Source organism: Cololabis saira, chromosome 6, assembly GCF_033807715.1.
Source record: "Cololabis saira isolate AMF1-May2022 chromosome 6, fColSai1.1, whole genome shotgun sequence".
NCBI lineage: Eukaryota > Metazoa > Chordata > Actinopteri > Beloniformes > Belonidae > Cololabis > Cololabis saira.
This window is the reverse complement of record NC_084592.1, coordinates 305,956-320,723: the sequence shown is the minus strand read 5'-3', so window position 1 is coordinate 320,723 and position 14,768 is coordinate 305,956. Positions and strand designations below refer to the sequence as shown.

The 14,768-nt window shown below is 42.1% G+C and overlaps 1 protein-coding gene across 3 annotated transcripts in view; it reads left to right on the top strand.

Moving 5' to 3' along the window:
- Window positions 1-14,768, top strand: part of wdr4 (WD repeat domain 4) — a 51,800-nt gene that overhangs the window by 25,383 nt on the left and 11,649 nt on the right. For all 3 annotated transcript variants that reach the window (XM_061722996.1, XM_061722997.1, XM_061722995.1), the window contains 2 exons: window positions 5,346-5,495; window positions 5,596-5,660. In XM_061722996.1, the coding sequence (XP_061578980.1) occupies window positions 5,346-5,495; window positions 5,596-5,660 (215 nt within the window). The remainder of the gene's footprint in view (window positions 1-5,345; window positions 5,496-5,595; window positions 5,661-14,768) is intronic.

Genomic DNA, 14,768 nt, shown 5'->3' with positions numbered 1-14,768 from the left:
ACGTGATAATGTAAAATAAGTGGAGTAGTTGTCGTTGGTGTGAATGCTGGCCTGAGGGGAAGTGTAAGGAAGTCTAATCCATGATATAAACCTGTGTCCAAATCCGAATTTATGAAGTGTTGCAAAAAGATAGTTAAATTCGACATGATCAAAAGCTTTCTCAGCATCAATCGCGATAACAACTTCAGGGAGTGGAGAAGAATCTTTAGAGAGAATCACATTAAGAAGTGTACGAACATTATAAAAGAGCTGGCGTCCCTTGATGAAACCATTCTGCTCCTCAGATATGATGCTAGGAAGGATCCTATCAAGATGAATTGCTAGTGCTTTGGCTAAAATTTTGACATCTACATTCAGTAAAGACAAGGGCCTGTAAGAAGTGCATGATTCAGGGTCCTTGTCCTTCTTCAAAAGGAGGGCAATGGACGCCTGCATTAAAGAGGGAGGCAATGAGCCTTGATCAAGGGACTCATTGTACATTGAAAGTAAAAGGGGGGCTAATTTGTCTTTGAATTTTTTGAAAAACTCAGCTCCGAACCCATCGGGACCAGGGGCCTTGTTGCTTTGCGTAGCTTCAATGGCGGCAGCAATTTCTTGCAAGCTGAAAGGAGCATCGAGGCCATTAGCCACATCCAAATTAATAGTAGGGACAGTGATATTATCAAGAAAGGAGGTCATTTCTGCTGTGTCAAGTGGAGATTCTGACTCATAGAGAGAGGAGTAGTATGACTTAAAAATTGTGTTGATGGCGATTGGATCGGTGGTAAGTGTGCCATTAGAATCTCTAATGCTGGGAATCAGTCTCGACGTTGCTTGCCTTTTTAATTGGTGAGCCAATAACCTGCTTGGTTTATCGCCGTGTTCATAATAGTTGGCATGAGCGCGTAATAGGAGCCGTTCAGAATCGGCTGTCGCTATAAGATCGAATTTTGACTGCAAATCAAGCCGTTGTTTCAGTAAACTCGGACTTGGGTTAACTGAGTTTAGTCTGTCTGTGTCCTGAATTTTAGATGTGAGCTCCTGTAGTTTAGCCCTGCGGATTTTACTGGCGTATGCTGAATAAGAGATAATCTGTCCTTGCAAATATGCTTTGGGTGATTCCCATACTAGCGAAAAACTGGTAGAATCTGTTTTGTTTAATGCAATGAAATCATCTATTGAAGCAGATATAGAAACATTAAATGCATCGTCCGATAAAAGCAGTGGATTAAACCTCCAGGGAGAAGAAAAACGGGGGCGCTCAGACCATGTTATATTCAAAGTTAGAGGGGCGTGATCCGAAATAACCATTTGGGTGGTATACGACAGAAGTAACTTTGGGGAGAAGAGAGCCATCAACAAAAAAATAGTCAATACGTGAATATGACTGATGTACTTGTGAAAAAAAAGAGAATTCCTTATCTCCAGGATGTGAGAACCTCCACGGATCAACAAGCCCGTTCTTGACTGTAAAATCGGTAATAGATTTTGACATAGAGGATTGAGTCAAAGTAGGAGGATTCGAACGGTCCAAAGAAGGATTAATAACACAATTCAGATCACCGCCCAGTATTGTAATATGCGTATTTAAGAAAGGGAGGTTGCCAAACAGCCTATCCGTAAGATTGGGGTCATCAAAATTAGGGGCATATATATTCAACAACAATACAGGGTTACAGTATAGAGTGCCCGCAACAATAAGATATCTACCATTCTTATCGGATATTGTCCTGGAGACGGAGAAATTGACTCTTTTGTTGATCAAAATTGCTACTCCTCTAGACCTAGAATCAAAGTTTGAATGAAAAATATCACCCACCCAAGCTCGTTTGAGTCTGAAATGATCTTTGTTTCGCAAACGAGTTTCCTGAAGGAAAGCTATGTCAGTGTCCAAGCGTTTCAAATGTGAAAAAATCTTTGATCGCTTAATTGGATTATTCACACCTTTAACATTCCAGCTAGTGAATGTAATGTTTGATCCAGTATCAGGCTTGCGCAGATTACGATCGTTCATAGGCATTCTCTGAGAGACAATAAGACCGACTCACCCACCACCAGAGGAGATATAAGGAAAAGAGGTAAAAGGGAAAACCAAAACAAACAAAACTCAGGAGTATATACATACCTACAGAGACAAAAAGCCAACATCCCATAACCCCCGCCCACCCACCCAACGCACATTAGATGAACCCATCCCCAAACGATGGAAACAGCCGTGCTGGCTTCAAAGGAAGCCATTCTCGAAAAGAGATGCTTTCGACTATAAAGCTAAATACAAAAACAGAAACAAAATTAGCTCCTGCAGAGTTAAAACCTTAAAAAAAAAAAAAAAAAATATTAGGCATATGAAACCAACAATCTGAGCCATTCTGACGATCGCTGTCTTGTCAGGGTAACAACAAACGTTAATTAAATTAAGGAGATCTTTGGCCTATAGAACAATGATATATGCACTCGCACACCCACACAGACACGCACACACATGCACACAATTTAAGCAAAGACAGGGGTGTGTGCATATTTTCTAATCAAGGCATCATACCAGAGAAATGAATAGGCCTTCAATTTTAAACGGTGTTGTTCCCATTGATAGTTAGAAGAGAGAAAAAAAAATTAATAAATAAATGAAAAATAAGAAATAAAAATTACGACATAAAGTCCCATTTTCTGAATTGACTCATTCACTCACCCCGGGCCAGAGTCCCGCATGGACAGCAAGCTGGATAAATCGTCCCAGAGAACTAGCTGGTAGTCACTTTTTTTATTTTCCTGATGAATGCCAGGGCTTCATCTGGCGCCGTGAAGTCCCGTTGCTGGCCGTTATGAGTTACACGCAGCCGGGCGGGATACAGCAATCCATACCGGACTCCTTCAATCTCCCGCAGCTGACGGCGCACGTCATTAAAGGCAGCGCGCGCCCGCGCTGTCTTGGCGGTGTGGTCCGGGAACACGGAGATGGTCATACCCCGGACTTTTATCCGCTGCCGCTCTCTTGCCTTTCTCAGGATGTCAGCGCAGTCGGTGTAATAATGAAGCTTGGCCACTATTGCGCGGGGCCGCTCCCCGGGCTTCGGTCTCGGCATGAGGGTGTGGTGGGCTCTGTCCACCACCGGTTCCGTGCCGAGGGGGAGAAGGCTTCCGCCAAAAGCCTGGAAACACCGGCTGCAGATGAAGAGTCAGGATCCTCCTCCGGGACGCCAATAATCCGTACGTTCTGCCGACGAGACCTTGACTCCAAATCCTCGCATCTGTCCTCCAGCCTCACACATTCTTTTGACAAGTGATCAACTTTTTTCCGGAGAGCAACGATGTCGTCTGAGCAGCTTGAGAGCGACAGCTCCATTCCAGCAACCGTGGTCGCGAGACCCGCGACGTCCGCCTTCATGGAGGAAATACTGCCAGAAAGATCAGCTTTAAGGGAAAGCAGCTCGGACTTAATGGACGTTAAATTCTCGTTCAGTGCTGCCTGAAGCTCTGTCTTAAATACAGCCGCAACATCATTGCGAAGAGCGGAGAGAATTTCGGTTTTAAGCCGGCTGAACTCCGCAGCTGGAGCCTGCGCGGCGCAGGTGCTCTCCGGAGGAGGGGAATCACTGCGTGGCGAGGAGACGGCATGAGCAGCAGGCCGCGGGTTAGCTGGAGGGTTATTCCCCGCTTTGATGGACTTTGGAGGCATTTCCGTGGTAAGTCGTCGGAAGTAACCGCGTTGAAAATAAGTTGGTTAAAACCAAAGCCGTGGGAGTGATGCAAAAAGTGCCAATAAATGTTGAATTAAAATTAACTCTGCAGGAGCTCCGCTAATTACGTCTCACCCCATGTACAGCTAAGCCGGAAGCCCTCATAATTTTATTTTGAACACTGCCAAAACTCTAACTTAAAACGTAACTAGAACTTAAAATTTGCTTGACACAAATGACACTATTATGGCTGCTGCTACTACTAATAGCCTTGAAGTGCACTTTATATTATATTCCTTGTGGTACAAAAATGTCTTTTTGTTACTTTTGTATCAAATAAATATTTGATTAAGGAATACATTAAAATGTCCTTTGTATTTTATATAAGCAAAAAAAATTATGTTTGTATCTCAGATGGGGGAAAAACGCCGCTTATCAACTAATCGATGATCGATCGATAAGGTTATCAACTGTCAATTAATGAAATAATCGATAATTTGCATCCATAATTGACAGGAAAGGGGGAAAAGGACGTGTTTTTCACTGCGCTAAAAACACCGTCATTATTAAGCCAGGCATGGAGTACTGGAGTGAAGTTTTTCTTGTTACACCTTTTTAGACACATTTGAGGGATATTGGCCAAGACTTTTAATAGTGTTAAAAGCATGTTAAAAATTATGTCACAATACCTTTTAATTTAATTTTTTTTTTTTTTTTTTAAGTTATCCTATCCAGATTCCAGACTGAATAAGCTGCTGAATCATTTCATTTTCAAGAATGCACATTTCTTATTGTTCACTTGAAATATGGCAGATATGTTTACACTAAATAAATTTGATGGAAGTAAATATCTTGTTTAATTGAATTAATGAACTCATTAAATCCAGGGCTTGACCGTTTTCAGTGTTTTCCGCCAATAGAGGGCGCTCTCATGCAAGTGCAGCTTTCCCTGGTCAAAGTTAAGTAAGTCAAAGAGCAAATGTTTACATAGTCATAAAATAAATTATTTTGTGTCTTTGAAAAATACATGTCAAATGTTCAAAAAACCTTATTTACTTAATGAGTGTTGTTAGAGGAACTGCGTTAATTGATGGGCTATTTATTTACAAATGTAGCCACAGATGAAGACAAAATCAATCTTGTATGAAAAAAAGCATTAAAAATCACAATAATCGAAGAATCGTGGCACCAATAATCGACAATCGTTATAATCGAAGAATCGAAGCTCCAATAATCGAAATCGAATTGAATCGTGAGGTACCCTTGTTTGCACACCCCTAGTGTGAAGAAGTGGTGGCAGGGGGACATGTCTGACTCTGGAGAGCAGCAGGCACTGAGATGTCCTGAAGGGAGGACAGTGGTCTTCTCTGCAGCACTTTCCTATCAAAACCAGAGCAGCTGGTGGAGCAGACAGTGATGCAGGACACTAAAACACTGTCTGAGTGGTACACACCAGCAGCTTTTTCTTTGGGCCTTTTGTCTAATCATTTTCAGGAAGTACAATCATTACTTGGCCTTCTTCAACTGTGACCAACCTACTTTAAGTGACTGCTCAGATGATTTTAATTCATAAAACATGTTCAGCACTAGCTCTAATTTTTTACCTCCAACCAGAGCGGACCCTAAAGCTCAACCCTCCTCTTAACCTTAATGGTGTACAGATGAAGTGTCTCTGGTCGTGTTTGTCAGGACGGAACCCTGAAGCTTTGGGAGTACAAGTCTGGCAATCTGCTGCAGAGCTGTGACCTTCGACAGCTGGACCAGACCCTCAACTCTGAGACCGACCCAAACTTGGACAAAGACGAAGTCCAGAACCACAACCCGGGTTCAGTGAAGCAGGTCTGTAAGGTCATGGCCTGATCAGGACAGACAGAACACAAATGAATTGCCAGAAACATGAGTTTTGGGACTCACTCTCTGTCTCTATAATTTTTCCCAGAATGCAACTGTGTGCCGTATTATCAGCTCCCCTGATGGTCACCACGTGGCTGCGCTGTGTGAAAGGTGAGTGCAAAACTTCAATTTTTTCAATTTTATTTATATAGCGTCTAATACAACAGAGTTGTCTCTAGACGCTTTCCAGAGACCCATACCCAGAACATGACCCCCGAGCAGTTATTACATGAACAATGGCAGGTAAAAACTCCCCTAGTGGGAGAAAAACCTTAAGCCAAACAGTGGCAAGGAAAAACTCCCCTTTAGGAGGGAAGAAACCTTGAGCAGGACCAGGCTCATTAGGGGGGACCCTCCTGCCGAGGGCCAGACTGGTGGGTCAGGGACGGCAACAGCACAGCAGGCAGGTGGAAGCAGCAACGGGATGACCAGGGGTGGGGACCGCAGGCCAGTACGCAGCTCCCGAAGCTCCGGCCCAATCATCAAGTCCCAGGTTGGGGTGCAGGGTCGGGGAAAGGTTTGAAAGGGGCAGGGCCAGGGAGAGGAGTCTTGAGGGACGAACCTTCTCCCCCGCCCAAAAGGGGCCGTTACCCTGCCCCCCTCACTCCCACACTGCAGGATCCGGTGTCCGGCAAACGATGCTGCAACATGGACAAAAGAGAGAAAAGGGAGGAGAAGGGGGGGCCAGCACAAGAAACTACAGGAGCGACTCTGACACACTAAAGTTTACACTACCTAGAGATTTACCAACACCAGCTAGAGGTTTACTAAACAGAAAGGTTTTAAGTTTAGTTTTAAAGGTGGAGGTGGTGTCAGCCTCCTTAACCCAGATTGGAAGTTGGTTCCATAGTAGTGGTGCCTGATAGCAGAACACCCGCCCTCCAAATCTACATTTGGATACTCTAGGACAGGGGTCGGCAACCTCAGGCACGCGTGCCAATCATGGCACGCGGCGGCATAATCATTGGCACACTAAATCAGCCTTTATTCACCGCACTACCCGCCCGTGCGCTCATGAAAGAAACTCCTAAAATAAAGAGTAAAAAGACAAGTAAAAGATGGGGGATTACTTGTAATTTTCCTACGTTTGTAGTTTCTAAACAGAAAACAAGCTTGATATTGTGATATTTAAATGTTCTTCTATTTTCATCCTGCCGCTCGCATTGAAAGCCGGGGGAAAGCGCTGTAGGAAACAGTCATGATGAGGAACGGCTGATCCAGTTAGTTGAAATGAGAAGTTATCTCTATGATTCCTCCTCATTTCAGCACAAAAACCTCAATAAAGTGGCAGAAAGAAATACTATCCTATTATCATATAGGTCCCGGAACATCGGGAGGGAGAGAAAAGGTCCTGTAAGTGGGGGAAAAAACGTCGATTTAACGCAGTACCATAAATCAGCCTTCACAGACAGACAGCCAGGACGCGGCAGCAGCAGAAATGAAGAGGAGCCGGCAGCTCAGTTTAAAATACATTTTTGCAGCGGGACAAAAAAACAGCAGCACTGCTGTGTTGCAGGTAGGCTGTGCAGAGATGAGTATGGGCTTGCCACCCGCCCCTTGAATACGGAATTGTTACGTAATTGGGAATTAAAAGTTGCGTTCCGTATTGAACCAATACGGAACCCCTTTGCGCTCCGTTGCCTAGTTAAGCCTCATTTATGGTTCCGCGTTAAATCGACGCAGAGCCTACGCCGTAGGGTACGCGGCGACCCGCAATGTACGGCGTAGGTTCTGCGTTGGTCTGACGCAGAACCATAAATCAGCCTTTACCTCTCACTGCTGCTAACTGCACCGACACGTGCGACTTTAAACAAAAAAAAAAAGTCAAGTCAAGATGTCTCCAGGCTCCAGACACCCCACCTCGTCCTAAAGAGGAAACAGGTCTCTCTGAGGTGTGTCAGGCAGCATGCTGCAGGAACCTCCATAAACGTAATATAACATCCCAGAGGAGCCAGGCATCTGTTGCACAGTTCCTCATACCTGAAACATCCCCTGAGCTTGATGTGGTGTGATACGGGACATATATTATGCTCTTATTTATTGGTCATAATATACAAGTGAAGGTCGGAAAATAAGAATATATTGCTAAACTTAATTAGTTTCAGTAAATTCAACTAAAGGTGAATATTATTCCCACTACATGCAAAGTGAGATATTTCAAGCCTTTATTTGTTATAATTTTAATGATTATGGCCCACAGCTTATGAAAACCCCAAATAAAAAATCTCAAAAAATTTGAATATTTTATGAAATCAATAAAGAATGAAATAATCAAAATTATAACAAATAGTTCAGTGGAGCTCCTCGCACTGAACTTTGAGCAGACCTGTTTGGAGTTCCACACCACAGTTCTGAAAGACAAGGAGCTGCTTGTCTTTTGTCGTTTTGTCAAATAATTTAGGTGTGAAAGGGGGATTCTGGCCATTGTAGAAGTTTAAGATATGATTATCTTGATTTCAAGATTTATTCATGGATGAAGCATTAGCCATGATGATGAACGTGTTATTATGTTATCAAAATGCATCATTCTTTGCAAAAATTCAGATTTTTTGTGTGTATTCTTGCATTGATAAAAGATGTGATTATGGAGCTTTGAGACCACCAGAATGCACCATTTTGAGTCTATTTTTCAAAATTTTTCGGGGGGGCATGCCCCCGGACCACCCTAGAGGGTTCGGGCGCGTTGCGCCCTCACTCGTCCGCTTCAAGAATTTTCCTCTTTTTTTAGGACAAGCTGTTCTGATGCCTGTAAAATATGCTTGCATGTGGCCTGTATAGAATATAAATCCAGGTGTGTTGGAAATGTTTTTGTATTTTGTGTCATACCGTAATGTAACTTTGTTTTAGCCTACTGTTGATTATGGCACATTCATTGACAAGAAATTTTCACACTGGCACTCCATGTCAAAAAGGTTGCCGACCCCTGCTCTAGGAACTACGAGTAAACCTGCACTTTGAGAACGGAGAGCTGTGACAGGAACATAAGGCACTATCAGGTCTTGCAAATAATGCGGAGCTAAGCCGTTTTGGGCTTTATACGCAAGTAATAAAATTTTAGAATTGGATTCTGAATTTTACGGGTAACCAATGGAGCGACGCTAACACTGGAGAGACGTGGTCTCTCCTGCTAATTCCTGTCAGTACTCGTGCTGCTGCATTTTCGATCCGCTGGAGCCTATTCAGCAAATTACTTGGACATCCTGCTAACAACACATTACAGTAATCCAGTCTAGAAGATACAAACGCATGAACTAGTTTTTCTGCATCACTCTGCGAGAGGATTTTCCTAATTTTTGCAATATTACGGAGATGGAAAAATGCTATTTTACAAACCTGATTGACATATGGTTTAAACGACAAATCCTGATCGAAAATAACACCAAGGTTTCTCACAGTTGCACTGGAAGCCATCGCAACACCATCTAATCCCTTCCTAAGATGCTCTGGACCAAGAATGATAATGAAATTTCTGGACATCCAGTCCTTGATGTCCCTAAGACATGCCTGAAGTTTAACTAACGGTTCTGTTTCATCCGGCTTCATAGATAAGTAGAGCTGCGTATCATCAGCATAACAATGAAAGTGTATGCCGTGATTCTGGATTATACTTCCCAATGGCTGCATGTATAAACTGAACAAGATTGGCCCTAGCACTGAACCCTGCGGAACACCATAACAGACCTTCGACTGTTCTGAAGAAACCTCATGTACATGAACAAACTGGAACCTGTCAGATAGATATGATTTAAACCAACATAGAGCTGTCCCTTTAATCCCAACAACATGCTCTAACCTGTGCAGTAAGATGCCATGATCAACAGTGTCAAAAGCAGCACTGAGGTCCAGTAGAACCAGTATGGAAACTAATCCCTTATCTTGAGGCCATAAGGAGGTCATTCGTGACTCGAACCAGTGCTGTCTCTGTGCTATGATGCATTCTGAACCCTGACTGAAAGACTTCAAACAGATCATTTCTATACAAATAGTCACATAGCTGGCTTGAAACTGCCTTTTCCAGAATTTTAGATACAAATGGAAGGTTGGAAATTGGTCTATAATTAGCTAAGGTGTCTGGGTCAAGAGAAGGTTTTTTAAGTAAAGGTTTAATTACTGCGACTTTGAAAACCTGTGGTACATATCCTAAACTTAGGGATAGGTTAATTTGGTCCAGTATTGTCGTACCAATAAGAGAAAAAATATGTTTGAATAGTCGAGTCGGGATGGGGTCTAACATACATGTGGTTGACTTAGCTCTATTGACGAGTGAAGTCAGCTCAGGGAGGTCTATAGGATCAAAACAGTCTAGAGTCAAGTCAGAGCCTAGGGAAGTCGCTAAAGCTGAAGAAACACCTACAACCGGCTGGTTGATTTCTTCTCTAATTCTCGCGATTTTACTGTTGAAGAAGCTCATAAAGTCCTCACTACTGAGAGCTGCAGGAATGCACGGCTTAACAGAGTTGTGACTCTTTGTCAGCCTGGCTACAGTGCTGAACAGAAAACGTGGGTTACTTTTGTTATCCTCTATCAACGTTGAATAATAAGCTGTTCTGGCTTTGCGAATGGCTTTTTTATATACTATTAGAATATCTTTCCATTCACGATAAAGAGTCTACAGACTTACAAGAGTACCACTTCCACTGTATCCAACATGTTAGATATACTTCCAGGAACCTTTCTAGTAACGTCAACAACGTACGGCTAAACATAGCTCCATCCAACATGTTAGGAATATGGGATAAATGTTGCCAGTAAGAAGTGAATTTAAATTCTTTAGATTTGAATGTGAATCATTAAAATTGGACCTGGATTCTTTGATTTGAATAATTGCTTTTAAAATCTGAATCTGAATGGACCAATTTGAAATTTAATCTATTGGTTTGAATGTGTATCCCGATAAAATCAAAACTGCATTTCATTCCCTAATTCATTCTCACTTTTCAGTTTCACTTCTCTTTATTCATTTCTTCTATTGAATTTTCTGTGCTACACATCCGGGCCCTCGGGTCAGGCAAAACAAGTCTAACTAAGGAGTCTATTTTATGACAGTAACGCGCTTTACGTGGTCTATGCCTGGCGTAAACACCTGGAGGAGTGATGTCCAGCGACCATCCGGCAAACACTCATGTTTGTAAAGAAATGAACTAAAGAAATTACAACATGTATGACAGGAAGAGTAATGTATGTATTAAAATGGTATTTGGCAAAGCAGTATGGGCTCAAATTAATGCCATAAATATTTTGTATCTGTAAATAAACTTTGTACTTGTAGAAATATTTTGTGCGTGTGCAAAAAATATTTGTACTTGCAAAAAATATTTGTACTTGTAGAAATATTTTGTGCGTGTGCAAAAAATATTTGTACTTGTAGATACAAAGCTACAAACCTTTTTTCAAAAGCTACAAACTTTTTTTACAACTACGAATTACGACGAATTATGGCACTGTTTTGACGTGCCAATAATAAGAGCCAATCAGCGATCTTTGGCACGGGTTTCAAAGCGTTTCTGGAGAGCCAATCAGCACATTGCATCGCCGACTGACGTCGCCGCTATATTGGATGTGGCAAGACTGCGCTGTAAACTAATACAAGTAAAAGGACTTATTTTTATAAAGCGCCTTTCTACAAAGAAATTTATGTTTTACGTCTCATTTATTCATTCACACACGCACTAATATACTTGGGAAACAGTTAGGCACCAAATATAATATATTTAATTTTCTCAGACAGCAAAAATAAGAACTTTATTGATCCCACATAGGAGTAATTCATGTTATATCAGCTATAGAGAACAAGGTAGTGCCGGAAAACAATATATATATATATATTATATTCAATTATATTCAATAACTATCACCAACCATAGTCTCACCAAAATCGCTAAGGAATATTCTCAGTGGAAAGTAACTGTGTTAACCACCAACCCACGGTACAGGTACACACTCGCTGCGTCCGAAATCGCATACTTCCACCCTAATGAGTATGCAAAATGAGTGTGTGAGATTTTTTAGTGCGTCCGAAACATTAGAACGTACTCAATAGTATATACTATCCATACTCATTCCGGAGAATTTTTTGAGTGTGAATTGATGGACACTAGCTAAACAGAAACTTCCCAAAATGCATTGCAGTTGCGTTTGGTTGCTAAGTGATACGTATATGTCATAAGTATAATATTAAGTATAATAATATTATTATATAATATTTTAATATTCGTATTTAATAATATTATATAATGTCATCTTGTTTGGACCAGAATAAACGGGAAAGAGCAGAGCGGAGCTGCTACTGCTGCTGTGACAGGTTACCATGGTAACCCCCCCCCCCCCCCCCCTCCCTACGGCAGGAAGTGCCGTGTGCGCTCTTAGGCCCAATCCCAATTCCCCTTCACTCGCCCTTCTTTTCTCCACTCGCCCTTCTTTTCTTCCCTATCCCCTAAAAAAGAAGGGGGAGATTTTAGGGCACTTGAGATCTAGGGCACAGGTGCCTGTCCCAATACACTCCTACTCCCCCTCGTTTTCATCCCTACCCTGATCAGGAAGCTGAGAGCCAAAAGCTGTTTTAATTTAAGCTGTAGCGCTGTTAATATGCCACTTTATTAAGTTTTAATATTTTTCAGGCGTAAAAGTAACCGTTAAGATCCCCAACCTGGGCTCAGTTTATCCAAATAACGCCTGTTAAGAAATTTGACTCGACGTTTTTGGAGATGAGAAGAGCCACCGCCCCCGGGGAGCAGCAGCAGCAGCTGTTACCATGGTAACAGCAGCAGTTCACAGCCCGAGAACAGACGTGATCGCTGGGACAACCCAGCGCCGTCGTCCCGGGAGAGAAACCTGCAGCTCTGTTGAGAATTACGCTGGCTGAAATAAATCATTTAGGAAGATGTTGGTTTAATAGATGAAATCTAACAGTTGTAGCTACGCCTGTTAAGAAATTTGCTCCGAAATTTCGAGATTTCTGTCTGCCAGCTCCGGAGCTTGGGTCCGTGTTAAATCGACGCAGAGCCTACGTGCGTAGGTAACGTAGCCTACGGCGTAGCTTACGTAGCCTACGGCGTAGCTTACGTAGCCTACGGTGTAACCTAACAGCCTTTATTCCGGGGCGATCTTCGCGAACAACGGACAAAAAAGGGATTATGTACATTCACTGAGTGAATATTATGAAAGTAAAATATGTATTTCTCGCTACAAATGTAATCAAAACGCACTTTTATGCAGAAACTAACTCAAAATATTGATTTTATTCACAAAAAAATAAGAAATGTCCGCCATGTTTTTTTTTTGTGATTCAGTCCGCAAATGACGACGAAAAGCATTCTGGGAAATTTTCATAGCCCCTTGCTCGCGAATTCAGCATATGAAAACCCTTCATTTGAAGGGGTTATCCTCAGCCCCTCGCCCTCGTTATGCCCCCTCCCCCTAGGTGAAAAGAGGAATTGGGACACCACTACCCTCACGGGAATGCGCAAAAGTTAGGGGAAGTGAAGAAAACGAGGGCGAGGGGTTCAATTGGGACTCAGCCTTAATAGTACGTTCGAATTAATGCACACTACTGATATTTACTCAAAAGTGTGCCAAATTTAAGTATACTTTGTAGTATATACTTTTTAGTATGGCATTTCGGACGCACACACTGTTCCTCAGTTCCTCAACAGAACATGACTGCCAGTTTTTATTTTGGTGACTCTACAGTTGGTGATAGTGAAGTTATTAAATCTTGTTGATGATAAAATGTTGATTTTTCATACTTCTGCAACAGCACCTGGGGCCTTATGTACTAAGAGTGCGTGGATTTCAACGTGAATCCGTGCGTGGAATTAACAAGAACGCAAAAATCCGGATGTACAAAACTGTGCGTTCGCCCAAATCCATGCAGGTTTCTCTGTACATCCCAATCAGCGTGGATTTGAGCGCACATGCGGGAGCACAACACTCCGGCCCGTCTCCTCCCTCAAATACATGTTTGAATATGATAATGAAGATAATTATCCATTAAAAAACGCTCATCCTAACAAGAAATGTGCAAAAACACGTAAAACAACTAAAAAATAAATCATTTATTTGGGGCATTTCTTCCGATTTAAGCCGCATTGCATTATGGGTAATGCTGTTCTTTGCTTTGCGTTGCGTTCCGTGAAGAGTTTTGGTTTTATTATGATCGTAAGGGTTTGTGAATGTTTATGGGCAGCGTTAGTGCATCATTACACTCTGATTTTCTTGTTTGTAATTTAAGACACCAGAACTTAAGTTTGTGGATGAAAAACGGCTCATCGTTCCGCGCTGAAACGTCAGATTTTCAGATTACGAAGCTCAAGATTGAGATCAAGTCATATTTAGGCAGAAACAACTTTTTTCAACTGTATTTGGCCTTCAATCAATTTTTGGCAGATAAAACGACCCATTTTCAAGGGAGAAATCAGATTCTGGCAGGCAATCACTTTTGCAATTTTGCAATAATATAAGATGTGCAATATCTGCCAGTCTACCTCACAACACTCCACCTGCTGTTTCTGCACCGTTTCTTCTTTCAACCAACCTTATATACTGTTCATATTCTGTGATTATACATTTTTTATATATATTTTTTGTATTTTTTATATATTTTTATTTCTGACTTTTCAGTCTTTCTAGCCCTCCCCTGCATGTGTGTGCTAAGTGTACTGCTGACAACAAAATAAGTTTCCCCACTGAGGGAGAAAAATAAAGGATATCTCTCTCTATCTCTCTCTCTCTCTTTTGGCACGACACCTGTCCATCACTGGAGAAACTCTTTCTGGACCTGCAGCACCTGCAGCTGACTCGATATCAGACTATGAAAGTTGCCTAAACATTCAATAAAAACTTTATTTATCACTGCTGAGTCACATCAGTTCCTACCAACCAACCTTTCCGTTACATCTTAGTTTTATTTTAAATACAACTTTACAGAACCGTTTTTTCGCTGCAAAATGCATTTTAATGTTTTTCTGTCCAGACACAGTTATGGGATGTTTTAGGATCTGGCTTTTATCTCCAGTTCTCGTCCCATACGGTCGTCATGGCGACTGAGATGTCCGACCTGTAGCAGCTCCAGCTGAAAGCATCATGTCGGTCTGAACCGGGGCAGCTGGTCCAGTTCAGGACAGAGATCCAGAAGATCCTCTTGGTACCTAAACCTGATGGTCCAGTCTTAGTCCTGGACCAGCAGATCAGTCTGGTCCCTGGAGACTCGCTCCTGATCCT